A 14,414-nucleotide genomic window follows, 5' to 3' on the forward strand; every position below is an offset into this window, starting at 1 on the left:
AGATTTTGCCTCAGATTCCTCATCTATAAAATGAGTTGGAGAATGAAATGGTAAAACCCTCCAGTGTATTTGCCAAGAAAATTCCAAACAGGGTTACCAAGGTGGAACATGACTAAAATAACTGAAAATAACAGATTTTTTAAATAAGGAGAGGAACACTCCTTCTTCCCTACCCCTCACCCCGATTTGGGAAGAATGACAAGGGTATTTGACCTGGAGTTCTGAATTTCTAGTTAGAGCATCTAGTGCAGAATTCCAGCTCTGCTTCTTTCTACCTTCCTACCTAGCCAAGTCATTCCTCCTTCTCCAAGCTTGTTTCATCTATAAAATGTAAGAGATTAAGACTAGCTGATTATAGGGGACATAGATTTAAAAATGGAAGGGAAGTCCTCATATCTCACCTCTTCATTTCGAACACAAGGAACCTGAGATCCATTAAGTGGTCCCCCAAATCTGTCAGGCAGTAAGAAAGAGGTCAGCAAACCCTGGTTTTCTGATTCCAAATCTATCGCCTTTCCAACTCTAATGTTAATGACTTCACCGAGGGAAGGGCTTAGGGACCAGTGAACTTTTCCAAGGAAAGTTTAATCACTTTCTTCTGGGCCTTCATTGGTCTCCCCTAAAAATGAAAGCTGGCCCCGCCCTCCAGAGGAGAACTCCGGCCTCAAAGTCAGCGAACTGAAGGACAGAGTCCTCTCCTGCCTAGCAACCGCATAACACAAGTCACCCTCATTCGGGTTCCTGCGCGGCTCGCCCTGGGGGCGTTCTTTAGCTCCCGTCGGGGACACAGGTACTTTCCCTAGGTCGGGAGTGAGCAGACCGGAAGAGAAGAGAGATGCGAGAGAGAGGCGCGAGCCCCTAGGCTTGAGGGGTGTGGCGGGGCGGGGCAGGGATGGGGAGATCGCGGCGGAGCAGCGAAGAGAATCCTCCTACCAGCCAGCTAGAGCAGGTAAGCCCCCGGGACCCCAGTCTGCGGGGTGACACCCGGGTGGATGAAAGATTTGGGCTGGGGGCGAGAGCTCGGGGAGAGCGCACGCATGGGCTGGAGGATGAAGGATGGAAGTTCCCGGCCCCCTTCGGAGAGGCCGTACACGTGCCTAGTCTCTGTCCTCGGAGGACCACCCTTTACATGTCCACGTGTAATGTGATGTGTCTGGGTAGTGTCAGGGAATTTGAGCCCTTATTGTCTTACACCGAGCCACAGAATGTCAGATTTGAAAGGAACTTCAGGGATTATCCTCTACTTTACTCTTCCCCACTCCTTCGAGAGCAAATTTAGGCCCAATTAGTTGGTCATCAAGGATAGCATTTACTATGTTCCAGGCAATGTGCTGAGCACGAGAGACTCAAATACCGTGTTCTCTGCCCTCAAAGAATTAACTTTCGAATGGGACAACAAGCTATATACCGTGGAAGTGGAAGTTCCTGTTCTGAGATGAGATTTAATTGGGCTTATGAAATTTATTTTCAGTTGATTAATGTTTGTTTACCCACAGCTGTGACAAAGTTTAACACAAATGACAATAGAACTGTATTGTAAATATTGTAAATAGCCTTGACATTAGAACTGTAACAGGAAGCCAGAGAAGCCTTCATAGAGTTGGAAGTATTTGAATTGGACTTTAAGTGAGGAGGGATATAACCGGTAGAGAGGGCCCTTCCTGTAAAGGTGACCAAAGGTGGCTTTCTGGTTTAGTGGATTTGAAACTTTGGGCAAGTCTCTTAATGTTTTTGGCTCTCTATTTCCTCCTCTAAGGAGATTGGACTAGATCAGAGCTTAAACTTTTTTCCACTTCCAACCCCTTTTCAATGGAGAAATTTTTATGCGACCCAAGGTGTATGGATAGGTATGTAAAATAGATATGCAAATTAAACATTTACTGATAATAAATCATAATTTCATGGCCCCTCCATTCAGTTAGGAGAGCTCATGTGGGCTCAGGACCCACAGTTTACGAAGCTGGGGACTAGATAAGTTGCTTTCTAGTCCTAAATGGATGATGTTATTGTTCAGATCAACTCTTAAATAGTATGAATGAGGATGGAGCCCTGAGAGGACTTGGTAAAAGACACCTTGATTTAGTAGATTTGGAGTTTTGGGGAGCTCTAAGACCTCTCTGGGGAAATCCCTATAACTCTCAGGGCTTCAGTTTTCTCATCTGGATTAAACTCCTTCTTGCTAAATCTACCATTATACGATTTGGATTCAGACTTGGTTTCAAATAAAGTCTCTGATGCTGACTTTTGGCTTGACCCTGGGCAATCCCCTCTGATTTTTCTGGATTAAATTAAAATAATATTTTAATTGTAAATGATAATGCATTTTAGTGTCTATATAGGCAGGAAAGTCCTTTGTAAGACAAAGTATTATATAAATATGGGTTATTATTATATTATGAAATGATTTGCCCAAAGTCGTCCTGGAAATCCTAGCCCTGAATCTCTTCCAAACCTTTTTCTGATTTCACATTTACAAAAACAAAAAATAACTGCTACCTAAATGTCATCCTCTGTTCATCTATCCTTTCCATAGTTTGTTTCTTGTGATCCTCCAAGAGGTCCCAAGTATATTCTAGGCAAGTATTAATAGTCACAAGAACTTTATCTCAAAGAAGTCTTGCTTTCAGTGGGGCTGCTGTATTAATTTTCCCGTTTTTCCCTCTGGTCACTGGTCATTTGATTTCTCTCTCCCTGAATTTCCTCATCTGTAAAATGTGGTTAGACAATAATCTCTAAGATTATTTTCAATTCTTAAATTCTGTGATCCAAAATCAGTAGGTCCATCTACAAAGTGGCCATTCCCTAAAGAGAGATTAGGGAGAAGTGTTTGAGCTTTCAAGTATGAACTTGCCATCTTGCTGAGGAGATGATTTTTTTTTTAATGTAGGTGGTACAGTTAAAAAAAAAAGATTCAGGATAATGTAAACAAAGAGTTACATAGCTTAACTCCTGGTTTGGCAGCCATACCTGCTTGAATTCAGACTCCAGCTTTACTTTCCAGAATTATTGCATCTAATTCCCCTTTCCTGTACTTAACATTCTAGTCCAAATGGCCTTCTCCATGTTCCATTTACTTGACATTCTGCTTTCTCTCTCCTCACTCCTGTCTCTAGAATCCTTTGTTGCCTTCAAGACTCAACTCAACTCTTATCTCTGTGATGAGGATTATTCTGATTTTTCCTTTCCCACCTACCTGTTGCTAATGCCATCCCCCCAAAGAAATTACTCTCTATATTTTGTGTTTGTTTTCCACCTTTGACATATCTGGCCAATTCACTTGATTTGTTATTGTTCCAGTCACATCCAACATAGGGATCTGCCATGGTAGGGGTTCTTTACCCAGAGCACCTTAATTAAGCCCATGAATTTACAGATCTGGTGAAATTAAAAAAATTATTTGCTTATCTGGGTACATATCATTTCTCCTTAAAAGAATATAAGGTCCTCAAAGGCAAGAATTGTTTGACTTTTGTCTTTGTATCCCTAGCATTTGGAACCATCTGTCAGTGGTGCTTAATAAATGCTTTTTGAAGCTATTCTGAATGAACAGGACTACTAACAAAAAGCTTGAGAATGAAGTGATGATACATTGAAGTAGAGGAGAAAGGCTATTTGAGTAATAATAATAATAATAGTTAGTGTTTATATAGCATTGTAAGATTTGCAAATTACTTTATACATGGTATCTCATAATAATAGCACCATCCTAGGTGGTAGGTCCTCTGATTATCTCATTTGGCAGATGAGGAAACTGAGGCTGAGAAGTCCAAGTGACTTGCCCAGTTCACACTGCTACATATTTGTAGCCAGATTATCATCCAGATTCCAAGTCCAACACAATCTCCTGTATCACCTAGCTGCCATTTTAATCTGAGCTCAGTTTGGCTAATACCTTACAGTCTTAAATTCCCTGAGGGGCTCCATGGAATCAGTCTGCATTTTTCCACTTCTCCCCTCTCAGGCGGAATCCTCCAAGCAACAGAAGAACTTGGAGTGGGACTACGAAGCTAAGCCCTCCTACAATTCCAAGGACCGTTTCTCCAGTGTGACACTCTATCAGTATGACAGTGATTTGGGCACTGAGGACTGGTTCCAGTCCATGGAACAGAAACCCTTTGGACACTACTCTTTTTATTCAGAGGATGTTGTAAACTCTGATATTCCCCAGATAGTTCCTTGTACAATCACCATCTGCTTGGCTCTGCCAGATGTCTTTGGTAAGTACTGGAAAAGACACATTGTTTTAGATGAGTGAACAAATGAATTTTCTTTCCTAAGTTTCAAAATGTGTATATTTACATTTTCCTTTTCTTCTCTGTTCCCCCCATCACTCATTGCTCACTCTTTCCTTCTAGTACATGATAACAGAACTCTAGTGAATAAGGGAACAATACTTACCAGGGATTCAGGCTTTTAGGTGGCCAACTACTGTGGGGACTAATCCAGAGAGCCTAAATGAAACTCTGTGCCTTCTTTACAAGTCTCATACCTGAACGACTTAGCCCAAGTCCCTATTCTGAAATGAGTTTTAATTGTGTTTATGAAATTTAACCACATTTTCCACTGACTAATGTTGTTTATCCACAGTTTTGATAAACAGTTTAACATAAATGATTAGCCTTGACAATAGAAGAATAAACTGGATTGTAACAGGAAACCAGAAAAAACTTCATAGAGCAGGAGGTGTTTGAAATGGATTTTAAAAGATGGGGAGGGATTCAACAGGTAGAGAGAAGATTTTTTTAAAATTTCTGCATAAATTAGATTTAAGCGAGGCAGAGTTGCACAAAGTTGTCAGCTCACTCACTCTTCCAAAGTCACCACTGTCCATTGGCTGGACAGTCAAGACTCGAGGTGCAGTGGACGACTTTGTTGTCTTCGATTTCTAACGAAACTCTATGGGCTCTACAACACCTGCTTCAGCTGCCTTTGTGACTGCTGGAACAAATTGTTCTCATCCACCCATTTTACCAGATCTTTATATGCTTGGGGTAGACATCCCAACTAATTCAACATAGGGTTTGAGAACCCATAGTTACCCTCGACCTGGTTTAGACCATGTGCTGAAATGGTTTACTAGTGTGGCTACTGAGAATGCTACAGCTTCTTGGAACCCCAAGTGAGAGGTAGGTGGATCAAGTGGACACCAAAGATGGAAAGCAGCCATGAACAGGACCTGGCAACTCTCACCCCAGAGGTACTAGATTTCCCTGAACACACCCTATGCCCCATGGAGGCAATTACTAAGAGATAAATCTGGAAAGACAGATATATCAGAAGACTCAGTTTTGAAACACTTGAAAAATATCTGAACTTTAGCCCAGGAGGGAGAGGGAGACCCTGAAGATTTTTAAGGAATGACATGACTGAATATAGAAAGCTGCTTAATTTACACATTTATGGAAAAAAAGAACATTGTCCTAAATTTGATCAGATGCTAAATAGTGAATATAGGAAACAGTAAAAGGAAAGCAGAAATGCTATATATATTTATACAGGAATACAATTTCTTCCCCCTCACTTGTCACCATTTATTAAGAGACCACTTGAATATGGCATGAAACATTGTGCTGTTTGATGTAAATTAGCCAGAATTTTTGCCTCTGGGAGTTTTCCATGTGAGACAGCTTTGATGTTGATAGAATTATTAAAGAATTGTAGATAAATGGAGAAATACTTATTACATATATAAATCATAATATTCACATTGAATTATGGGCTCAGCCATCAACTCTGTTTTTTGGCCCAGGATCCTCTCAGGTGAGTTTGGGGAGACTCATCACAGAGTTAGCCATTAGATGGTGAATAATTTGAATTTTTTAACTCATTAAACCACAGGCATAGAGGGGTTGCAGTTTGCATCAGTAGAGGGGCTCTATGAAATCATAGAGCCTAGGCTCTTATAATACTTAGATAAGTATTTATATTATATGCTTAAAAAGGGAGAAATTCATTTAGTGAAGCAAATGAAAAGGAAATCATAGGAGTTGCCTTTTTAGACAGAATTCTAAAGAAATCACCATTTCTGCAAGTCCAGAATGTCTTCATGGAAGAGTCATGATTTTAAACATCCACAATTAGATAGAGGAAAGAATATGAAAAAGAAAAGGAGAGATAGATATTCCAGGGATATTCCAGGCCTGGATTGTGGGGCTGGAAATGTTGTTCAAAGTGAAATAAATATATTTTCCTGAGACAAGTAGAATGCATGGATGTCAGAAAACTAGAAAAGTAAAGTAGCATATAAAAAAAGACCCTAGTGACCTCTAACAGAAAGTTTATGGGCATTTTGGTTCTGGTAGATGTTTTGTTGCCCCTCTGAGAAGAAATGGTGCTCTCTTTCAAAAAACTGGATGTATGACCATATTTTTAAAAAATTTCTGTTATTTATATCTATAACTCATATGATTTGTGTTTATATAATTTATATCTTTATTTTCTTCCTATTTTTGTACCTGACTTTTCTTTTTATTCCTCTATTAACAACCAATCATTTCTGCAATCATTACTTTATCACATATTATGTTCAAGGTACTGGGGATGCATGGAAAACATTTTAGGGATAGGGACTGGAACAGTGATTCCATCAGTATAGGAAATTCTTGGATGAAGAAATTTCCTCTTTGCCAAAGTAGATTGGTGCTTTACTTCGACTTACAGTTTTAGTTGCCTAGAGCTTTGAACATTTAATTAACTTGCCAGGCTCACACAGCCACTATGTGCTAAAGGTAGAATTCAAACTCTGGTTTTCCTGGTTCCAATGCTGGCTCTCTATCCATTACACCTTACTTATTCTTTTTCTGAACTCAAGAAAACTATGCAACTGTTGGTTAATTACTCTGCTACAGGATGTGAAGATCTGGAATCACTTGCATATGGGATACAGCAGAGTATAATTAATCATATTGTAGTGACAAGAGCCTGGAGAATGGAGGCAAATGGCTTTGGTTCAAATTTCAGGTCTGCTTCTTTCTGCCGATGTGACTTTGAACGAGTTCTTTTTTCTTTGCTGTCACATCATGCCAGACTCAAGTTGAGTTTGTTTTTCCTTAATAACTCCCAGGACTTTTCTAGATGAATGCTTTCCCCATTTCATATTTGTCAAGCTGATTTTTTATCCAAGTGTTTCCATTACATTTAGCCATATTAAATTTAAGATCCTTCTCCTTGGTGGACAGAAGTAAAATAACAGTTAGGATTTCTGTTTTTTTTTCTTGTCAGTCTTCATTATCCCTGTCTACCCCGAACTGACAATCTTATCTTTTCTTGGAACTTCTCTCCTTATGTAGCTAAAAATCAGCAAGCAAATAAACTACAGAAAACCAAAAAATCCAATCCCTTTTTGTTATATTTTCCTCAAAAGTCTAGCCTTATTCTTGGCTTGGGATTGCCTGACTGTTATATACTTTTGAATTCATCTGCTTGTTATATTTTCTTGCTCCCTTCTTCTCTGTGTTTTGTAAAGAATGAAATTGGTTGGTGTTTTTCCTTCAAATCCTTTGAACAGATCTGTTGTCCCCAAATCTAGAGTACACATGTGATTCATTCTAGTTTTCCTCTTCTTTTCTGTTACAAGCTCTTAAGATGAGTGGCTATTTTGCCTTCTGTTTCGCTCCTCAGATTCCCATTAAGTCAATTTCTCCAGAAATCAGTGTTTTCTTGGTGAGAATCATTTCCAGAATAGAACTTCCTCCACTGCTTCTTAAACCACTTGAAGAATGAAAAATATCATTAAGAGAAGTTTACTGTTTCTCTGTCTTTGGCAGAGAAATTTCCAGTAGCTGTCCAGCCAAATGAAATAATCTATCCTAACTATACTGTTTCTCGGTAGTAGTTTTGTGATCCATTTTTCTGATTTCATCAATTTCTTCTTTCTGTCCAGTTGGTCAATAAAATATTCCAGATTAAAATGTTGCTTCAGTTTTTGCCTCTGTTGAACTTCACCCAAACTCTCATCAGACTTCCCTCTATTTTCTTCATTTTCCTTTTCAATTGATCAATTAACAAATACCTATTAAGTGCCTGCTCTGTGCCAGTAGCTATGCTAGGCATCGAAGATACAAGTAAAAAGGAGAAAACAGTCTCTACTTTATTATAAACTTAAAGGGGGAAACAACAGATGCATATAAAATATATATACAGCATAAATGTAAAGTGAGCAAATACCTATGTGTATAGCCATTCAATACAAGATCATTTGAGCAGGAGGGCACAAATAGTTGGGGAGATCAGAAAGAGAGCTTTATTTTGAAGATGGTTCTTCATTTTGGGCTGCATCTTCTGTTTATCCAAGTATCCATTCTCTCTTTTATTTATTCACTCATCTGTTTATTTATCCATTTACTTATTCATTCATTTATTTATTTGAGGTTGCAACTTAAAAGAACAGAAGGACTCTGATTAAATGCCATCATAGAGATGATTCAGTGTATTTTCCACTGGCAAAGGACCATCCAGCATTGTGTGCTCACATCAAAGAAGGTGCTGTGCTTTATAAACAAAGCAGAATTACAAAAGAAATGTCAGTTGAGCAGATTTTGAGATTTCTAGATCTGAAGACCAAGAAAATGATGTTATCGGAACAAATTTCTTATATGGCTTTTTTGTTTTGAGGCGATTGGGGTTAACACATGGTCATATAGTCAAATTTGGATTCAGATCTTCCTTACTCCAATGTGCTACCTAGCAGTATGGAGTTTTACTTTTTTCTTTTCTTTTTTTTAATTGCTGCCCACACACACACACACACACACACACACACACACACATACACACAGAGCTAGGTGGTACAGAAGATAGAGTTCTGGTACTGAAATTAGAAATCTGACTTCAGATTTTTCCTCAAACACTTTCTAACTGTGTGACCCTAATAAAGCCACTTAACCTGTTTGCCTCAGATTTTTTTTTCAAAAATGGGAATCATAATAGCACCTAATTTGCAAAGTTGTTAGGATCAAATGATCCTAACATTTGTAGAGTGTTACAAATATTTGTAACTTTTAAAATATACATTTCTTCATGAATCACGTTGGGAGAGAAAAATCAGAACAAAAGGGAAAAACCACAAGAGGGAAAAAACCCAGAAAAAAATGAACATAGCATGATAGAATTTTTGTAAAGTGCCTAGCACATAGTGAGTGCTATAAAAATGCTAGCTATATATGTATATTACCAATACTTATGATGTTTATAAAATATATGAACCTAAAACCTTTATAAATAATATATATAAAATATAAATGTTGGCTATTATATATGCACATGTATGTGTATAGACACACATATTTATATATACACATACATCTTTATCTGTCTATCTATGTATCTATCTGTCTTTCTAGTTCCTTACTGGCTTCTCTGTTAGGATGTTAGTACCTTGCTAGTAGGGACTGTTTTATTCATTGTATTTGTAACCCTGATAGTTATTACATATTTGTTGATTAATTGATCACAACCCACCCACACATTCTTATTCATATTTTCCCCTAAGTCCTTCATAGACATCTACCCAGTGTACTCAGGATATTCTTTGAACATATGGGTACCAGTGCTCTAGTCAGGCAACCATCTGTTATTACTTACTCTTACTACATGACTAGCCCATCTCCTTTTCTGGCTATATACATCTCTCCTAGAACATGTTTTTATGTTTCTTTTTGCATGCAAGTCATCACTGGTAATATCCTGCAAGTAATTTATGTTTGTTGAATAGCTCTTCATTGTCCTTTAGATGACTCACAATTTTGATTTTTAGAGATTGTGATGTTTTGTGATTGACTGTCACATGGCATTACCAGAAGCGTATTGATGCTATTTGTTTCAGAGAGAAACCTGAGGTTGTTGAAGGTACTATGCAATTTCTCAAATGTAATCCAACCTGTTATCTTTCTCCTGTTCAGTATGGGGCTCAGGTCTTGTCAAATCATTCATTATAGTGAATGTGTGGTTGATTTTTTAAATGTCATGAGGATACTAGGATGAAGTATTGAATCTAGGAATAGATGTAACCCATTTCAATGCATATTTAATCAAAACTAGACATGAGGAGAGAGGGAAGTTTGGGAATAAAGTAGGAAAGAAGAAAAGTGGCAGGATGATCTGGTGATTTGAACTTGGCTAATAACATCATGTTATTGCATCATGCTAGGTAGGCTTTTGAACACAGGAAGAAAGCTCTATTATCCTCATGAAATATAAATGTGACTACTTTTCACTTACTAAATCTATGTTGTGTCTTCTAGGGATCAAAGGAAAGCATGCACATGAAATGTTAAAACGATTAAAATCTGACAAAATTACAAAATTGCGACGGTTCTATCATATAGAATATTTGCTCTTACCTGATGACACAGAACCCAAACAAGTTGACATAGTATTATTTAGCACATTAACAGTTAAATTGTTCATGGAATCTGGAATGAAGGTAAGATGTATATGTGTGAATATATTATGTATTTGTCATGTATCTACATTCTAAATATATATTTCCCAAAAGAAATAGAAATATATTAACTAATATATATGTACACTAAATGTAAATAACAAATTAAGTGATATTAATTGTATCTATTGCAGTGAATATATTTATATATACATTGATTTATCCATTAATTGATTGTTTGTTTAATTATATTTATTTTAGTAAATTTAAAAAAAGACAAGCAAGCATTTGTCTTGCTATCTAATTTACAACTTTTTCGAAATTATTTTTCATGATGCAAAACACCCAACTACTATTTGGCATTGGAGTGAGACTTGAAGGATATGTAGCATAAATTAAGTATGTCTGCTGTGACAAATGAGAGAATTGAGGGAATTGGGACAGCAAGTGGGTAATTGTGGCAATTGAATGAACTCTATTGACTCCATCTTGTGACTCAGTTCTAGAGCTAGCTCCTTTCTATTCATTTATGATCTAGTCTAAATTCTATCATGTGAGAAAACTTTATTCAATAATAAGAATTAGGAGAAAACTTTGGCTGGAAAGCTGGACTACTTTTATCTGCTGTTTAATTAAGGCCCCAAGTCTTGCTGATCAGAAACCCAGTCCGAACCAAAGATTCATTCAAGAAGTTTTCTCACCATTGTATATCTCAAAACAATCTGTATATCTAACTGAAAACTGTCCCAGTAGTAGTCAGTTTTTGTTTATATCTTATCTGAAAACTGGTCCTTTACTGGTCAGTTTTTGTTTCTGTGTTCATTTGCTTACATACATTTAAGAAAAGTAGGACACTTCTTTTTCTGAACTCAGAGAACTACTCCTGTTTGCTCTCCCTCTCCCAGTTTGAAAAGTCCCTTATCTTTTCTCCAATTAGAAATCAGATTACTTAATGGTGTACTGTTTCCATTTTTTAATTGAGCTTTCCTTGCCCCTCCTCACTTCCCCTTCAGTTTTTGGGATCCAGACCTAAGCTGAGGAAACCTGGTTCCGATTTGCTAGATAATCACCATGCATTGCTTAATAAATCAATATGTTTGAAAGATCAAACCTTTGTTTCTTCAGTCATTTCATCTTTTCCCTGCCACACATGAAAACTTTTTTTTTTTGGTCTTCAGTAAACTCTTTGAGATGTTCTGGAGAATCCTTTTGCTCTGGCACAGATCTAAGTCATCCATATAATAATGTGTTTTTGAATTAAAATCTATTTTGGGCTATTTTTTAAAACTTCTCACCTTAAACTACCCTTTACTTCCTCACAATGTTCCAAATAAAGTTGCTTTCCTTGCCTTGTCATTTCTTCCTACCATACCTTACTATGTTGGACAACAGAGAGTTTTTGCAAATTAGCTTTAAAAGGGTTCAATGACAATTATATGAACACAATTACAAAACACTTTTCAATATAAATAAATAAAGTTAGATTGAAACAATTGCAAGAATATTAAATGGTCCTGGGTTGGCTGAGCTAATACAAGAAAATGACAATTCTACTGAAATTAATCCATTTATTCATTGCCATACCAATCAAACTATGAAGAAATTACAGAGCTAGAAAAAATAATAACAAAATTCATCTGGAAGAACAAAAGGTCAAGAATTTCAAGAGAATTAATAAAAAAAATGCAAAGGAAGGTGGTCTAGCTGGTAGCAGACCTAAAACTATATTATAAAGCAGCGGTCATCAAAACTGTTTGGTACTAGCTAAGAAATAGAATAGGTTCACAAAACACAATAATCAATGACTATGTAAATAAGTATTTGATAAATTCAAAGATTCCAGCTTCTGGGAAAAGAACTTATTTTTTGACAAATTGATGGAAAAACTAGAAAATAGTATGACAGAAACTAAACATTGACCAACGCCTAGTACTCTGTACCAAGATAAAGTCGAAATGGGTTCATGAGTTAAACATAAAGGATGAAACTATAAGCATATTAGGCGAACAAGGGATAGTCTGCCTCTCAGATCTGTGGCAAAGGGAGGAATTTGTAGCCAAAAAAAAAAGAACAAGAGAATATCATGAAATGAAAAATGGATAATTTTGATAATGTTAAAATAAAACATTTTTGTACAAACAAAACCAGGGCAGCCAAGATTAGAAGGAAAGCAAAAAGCTAAGGAAATTTTTATATCTGATAAAGGCCTTATTTTAAAAATATATAGAGAATTAACTTAAATTTATAAGAATACAAGCCATTCCCTAATTGATAAATGGTCAAAGGATACAAACAGACAATTTTCAGAAAATAGATTAAAGCCATTTCTAGTCAGATGAAAAAATGCTCCAAATCACTACTGATCAGAGAAATGCAAATTAAGACAACTCTGAGATACCACTTCACATCTCTCAGATTGACTAAGATGACAGAGAAAGATAATGATGAATGTTGGAGGGGCAGTGGGAAAACTGGTGGAGTTGTGAATTTTCTGGAGAGCAATTTGGAACTATGCTCAAAGGGCTATCAAACTGTGTATATCTTTTGATCCAGCAGGGTTTCTACTGGGGCTGTAACTCAAAAAATCATAAAAAAGGGAAAAGGACCCACAAGTGCAAAAATGTTGTAGCAGCCCTTTTTGTAGTGGCTAGAAACTGGAAACTTGAGTGGATGCCCATCAGCTGGAGAATGGCTGAATAAGTTATGGTACATGAATGTTATGGAATATTATTGTTCTGTAAGAAACGACCAGCAGGATGATTTCAGAGAGCCCTGGAGAGATTTACACGAACTGATGCTGAGTGAAGTGAGTAGAACCAAGGGAACATTGTACCCAGCAACAAGATTATGTGATGATTCAGGCCAGTTCCAATGATCTTGTGATAAAGAGAGCCATCCGAACCCAGAGAGAGACTGTGGGAATTGAGTGTGGATCACAACATAGTGTTTTCACTCTTTTTGTTGTTTACTTACATATTGTTTTCTCTCATTTTTCCCCTTTTTAGCCTCATTTTTCTTGTGCAGCATGATAACTGTGGAAATATGTATGGAAGAATTGCGCATATTTAACATATATTGGATTACTTGCTGTCTAGGGGAGAGGGGGAAGGGACGGAAAAATTTAGAACACCAGATTTTGTAAGGGTGACTATTGAAAATTATCCATATATATAGATACAGATATATAGATATATTGGAAATAAAAAGCTTTAATTAAAAAAAGAAGAATATGTGATGATCAAGTGTGATGGACTTGACCCTTTTAACAATGAGGTAATTCAGGCCAATTCTAATAGATTTGTGAGGGAGAGAGCCATCTGCATCCCAGAGAGAGGACTGTGGAGACTGAATGTGGATCAAAGCCTAGTATTTTCAACCTCCCCCCTTCTTTTGGTGATGATGATGGTATTTGATTCTTTTTTTTTTCTTTTTCTCATGTTTTCCCCCCTTTGATCTGATTTTTTTGTCCAACATGACAAATATGGAAATATTTTTAGAAGCATCACACATGTTTAACCTGTAGGGGATTGCTTGTTATCTAGGGGAAGGGGGAAGAGGAGAAAGAGGGAGAAAAATTTGGAACACCAGGTGAATGTTGAAAACTATCTTTGCATGAATTTGAGAAAATAAAAAGCTATTATTTTCAGAATAAAAAATGATTTTTAAAAAGTGTCCCATTGCAAAATTAATTTGCAATAATGCTTATCTCAAAGGGACATAAGACAGCATGATGAATTAACACTATTCTATCCACTTCAGGATATCCATTTCAGGGAAATTTATTACACTAAAAATGTTTTTTGGTGCCTAAGTAAGTTAGTTTATATTCTCTCACTTTAGACGGCATTTGACTCTTTGTAGGCAAATTCAGGGGGAAAAGAGAGTCTTAGTTTCCACTTTCTATACATTAATCCTACTTTGCTGCTAGCTGTATTTTCTGAGCTAAAAGTGAGCAGCTATTGTATAAAAATCCCTTGGAGAAATTTACCAAAATGATTTAAAAATAATCTCACAGTTTGGCTGGCATTTAGCT

At 36.8% G+C, this 14,414-nt stretch overlaps 1 protein-coding gene across 2 annotated transcripts in view; it reads left to right on the forward strand.

The window, feature by feature from the left end:
* Positions 1-728: 728 nt before the first annotated feature.
* KIAA1257 (KIAA1257 ortholog) overlaps positions 729-14,414 on the forward strand; it is a 76,470-nt gene continuing 62,784 nt past the window's right edge. For both annotated transcript variants that reach the window (XM_031956638.1, XM_031956645.1), the window contains exons 1-3: positions 729-949; positions 3,962-4,217; positions 10,242-10,423. In XM_031956638.1, the coding sequence (XP_031812498.1) occupies positions 893-949; positions 3,962-4,217; positions 10,242-10,423 (495 nt within the window). In that variant the 5' untranslated portion in view covers positions 729-892. The remainder of the gene's footprint in view (positions 950-3,961; positions 4,218-10,241; positions 10,424-14,414) is intronic.

Source organism: Sarcophilus harrisii, chromosome 1 (assembly GCF_902635505.1).
Source record: "Sarcophilus harrisii chromosome 1, mSarHar1.11, whole genome shotgun sequence".
In the NCBI taxonomy this organism is placed as follows: Eukaryota; Metazoa; Chordata; class Mammalia; order Dasyuromorphia; family Dasyuridae; genus Sarcophilus; species Sarcophilus harrisii.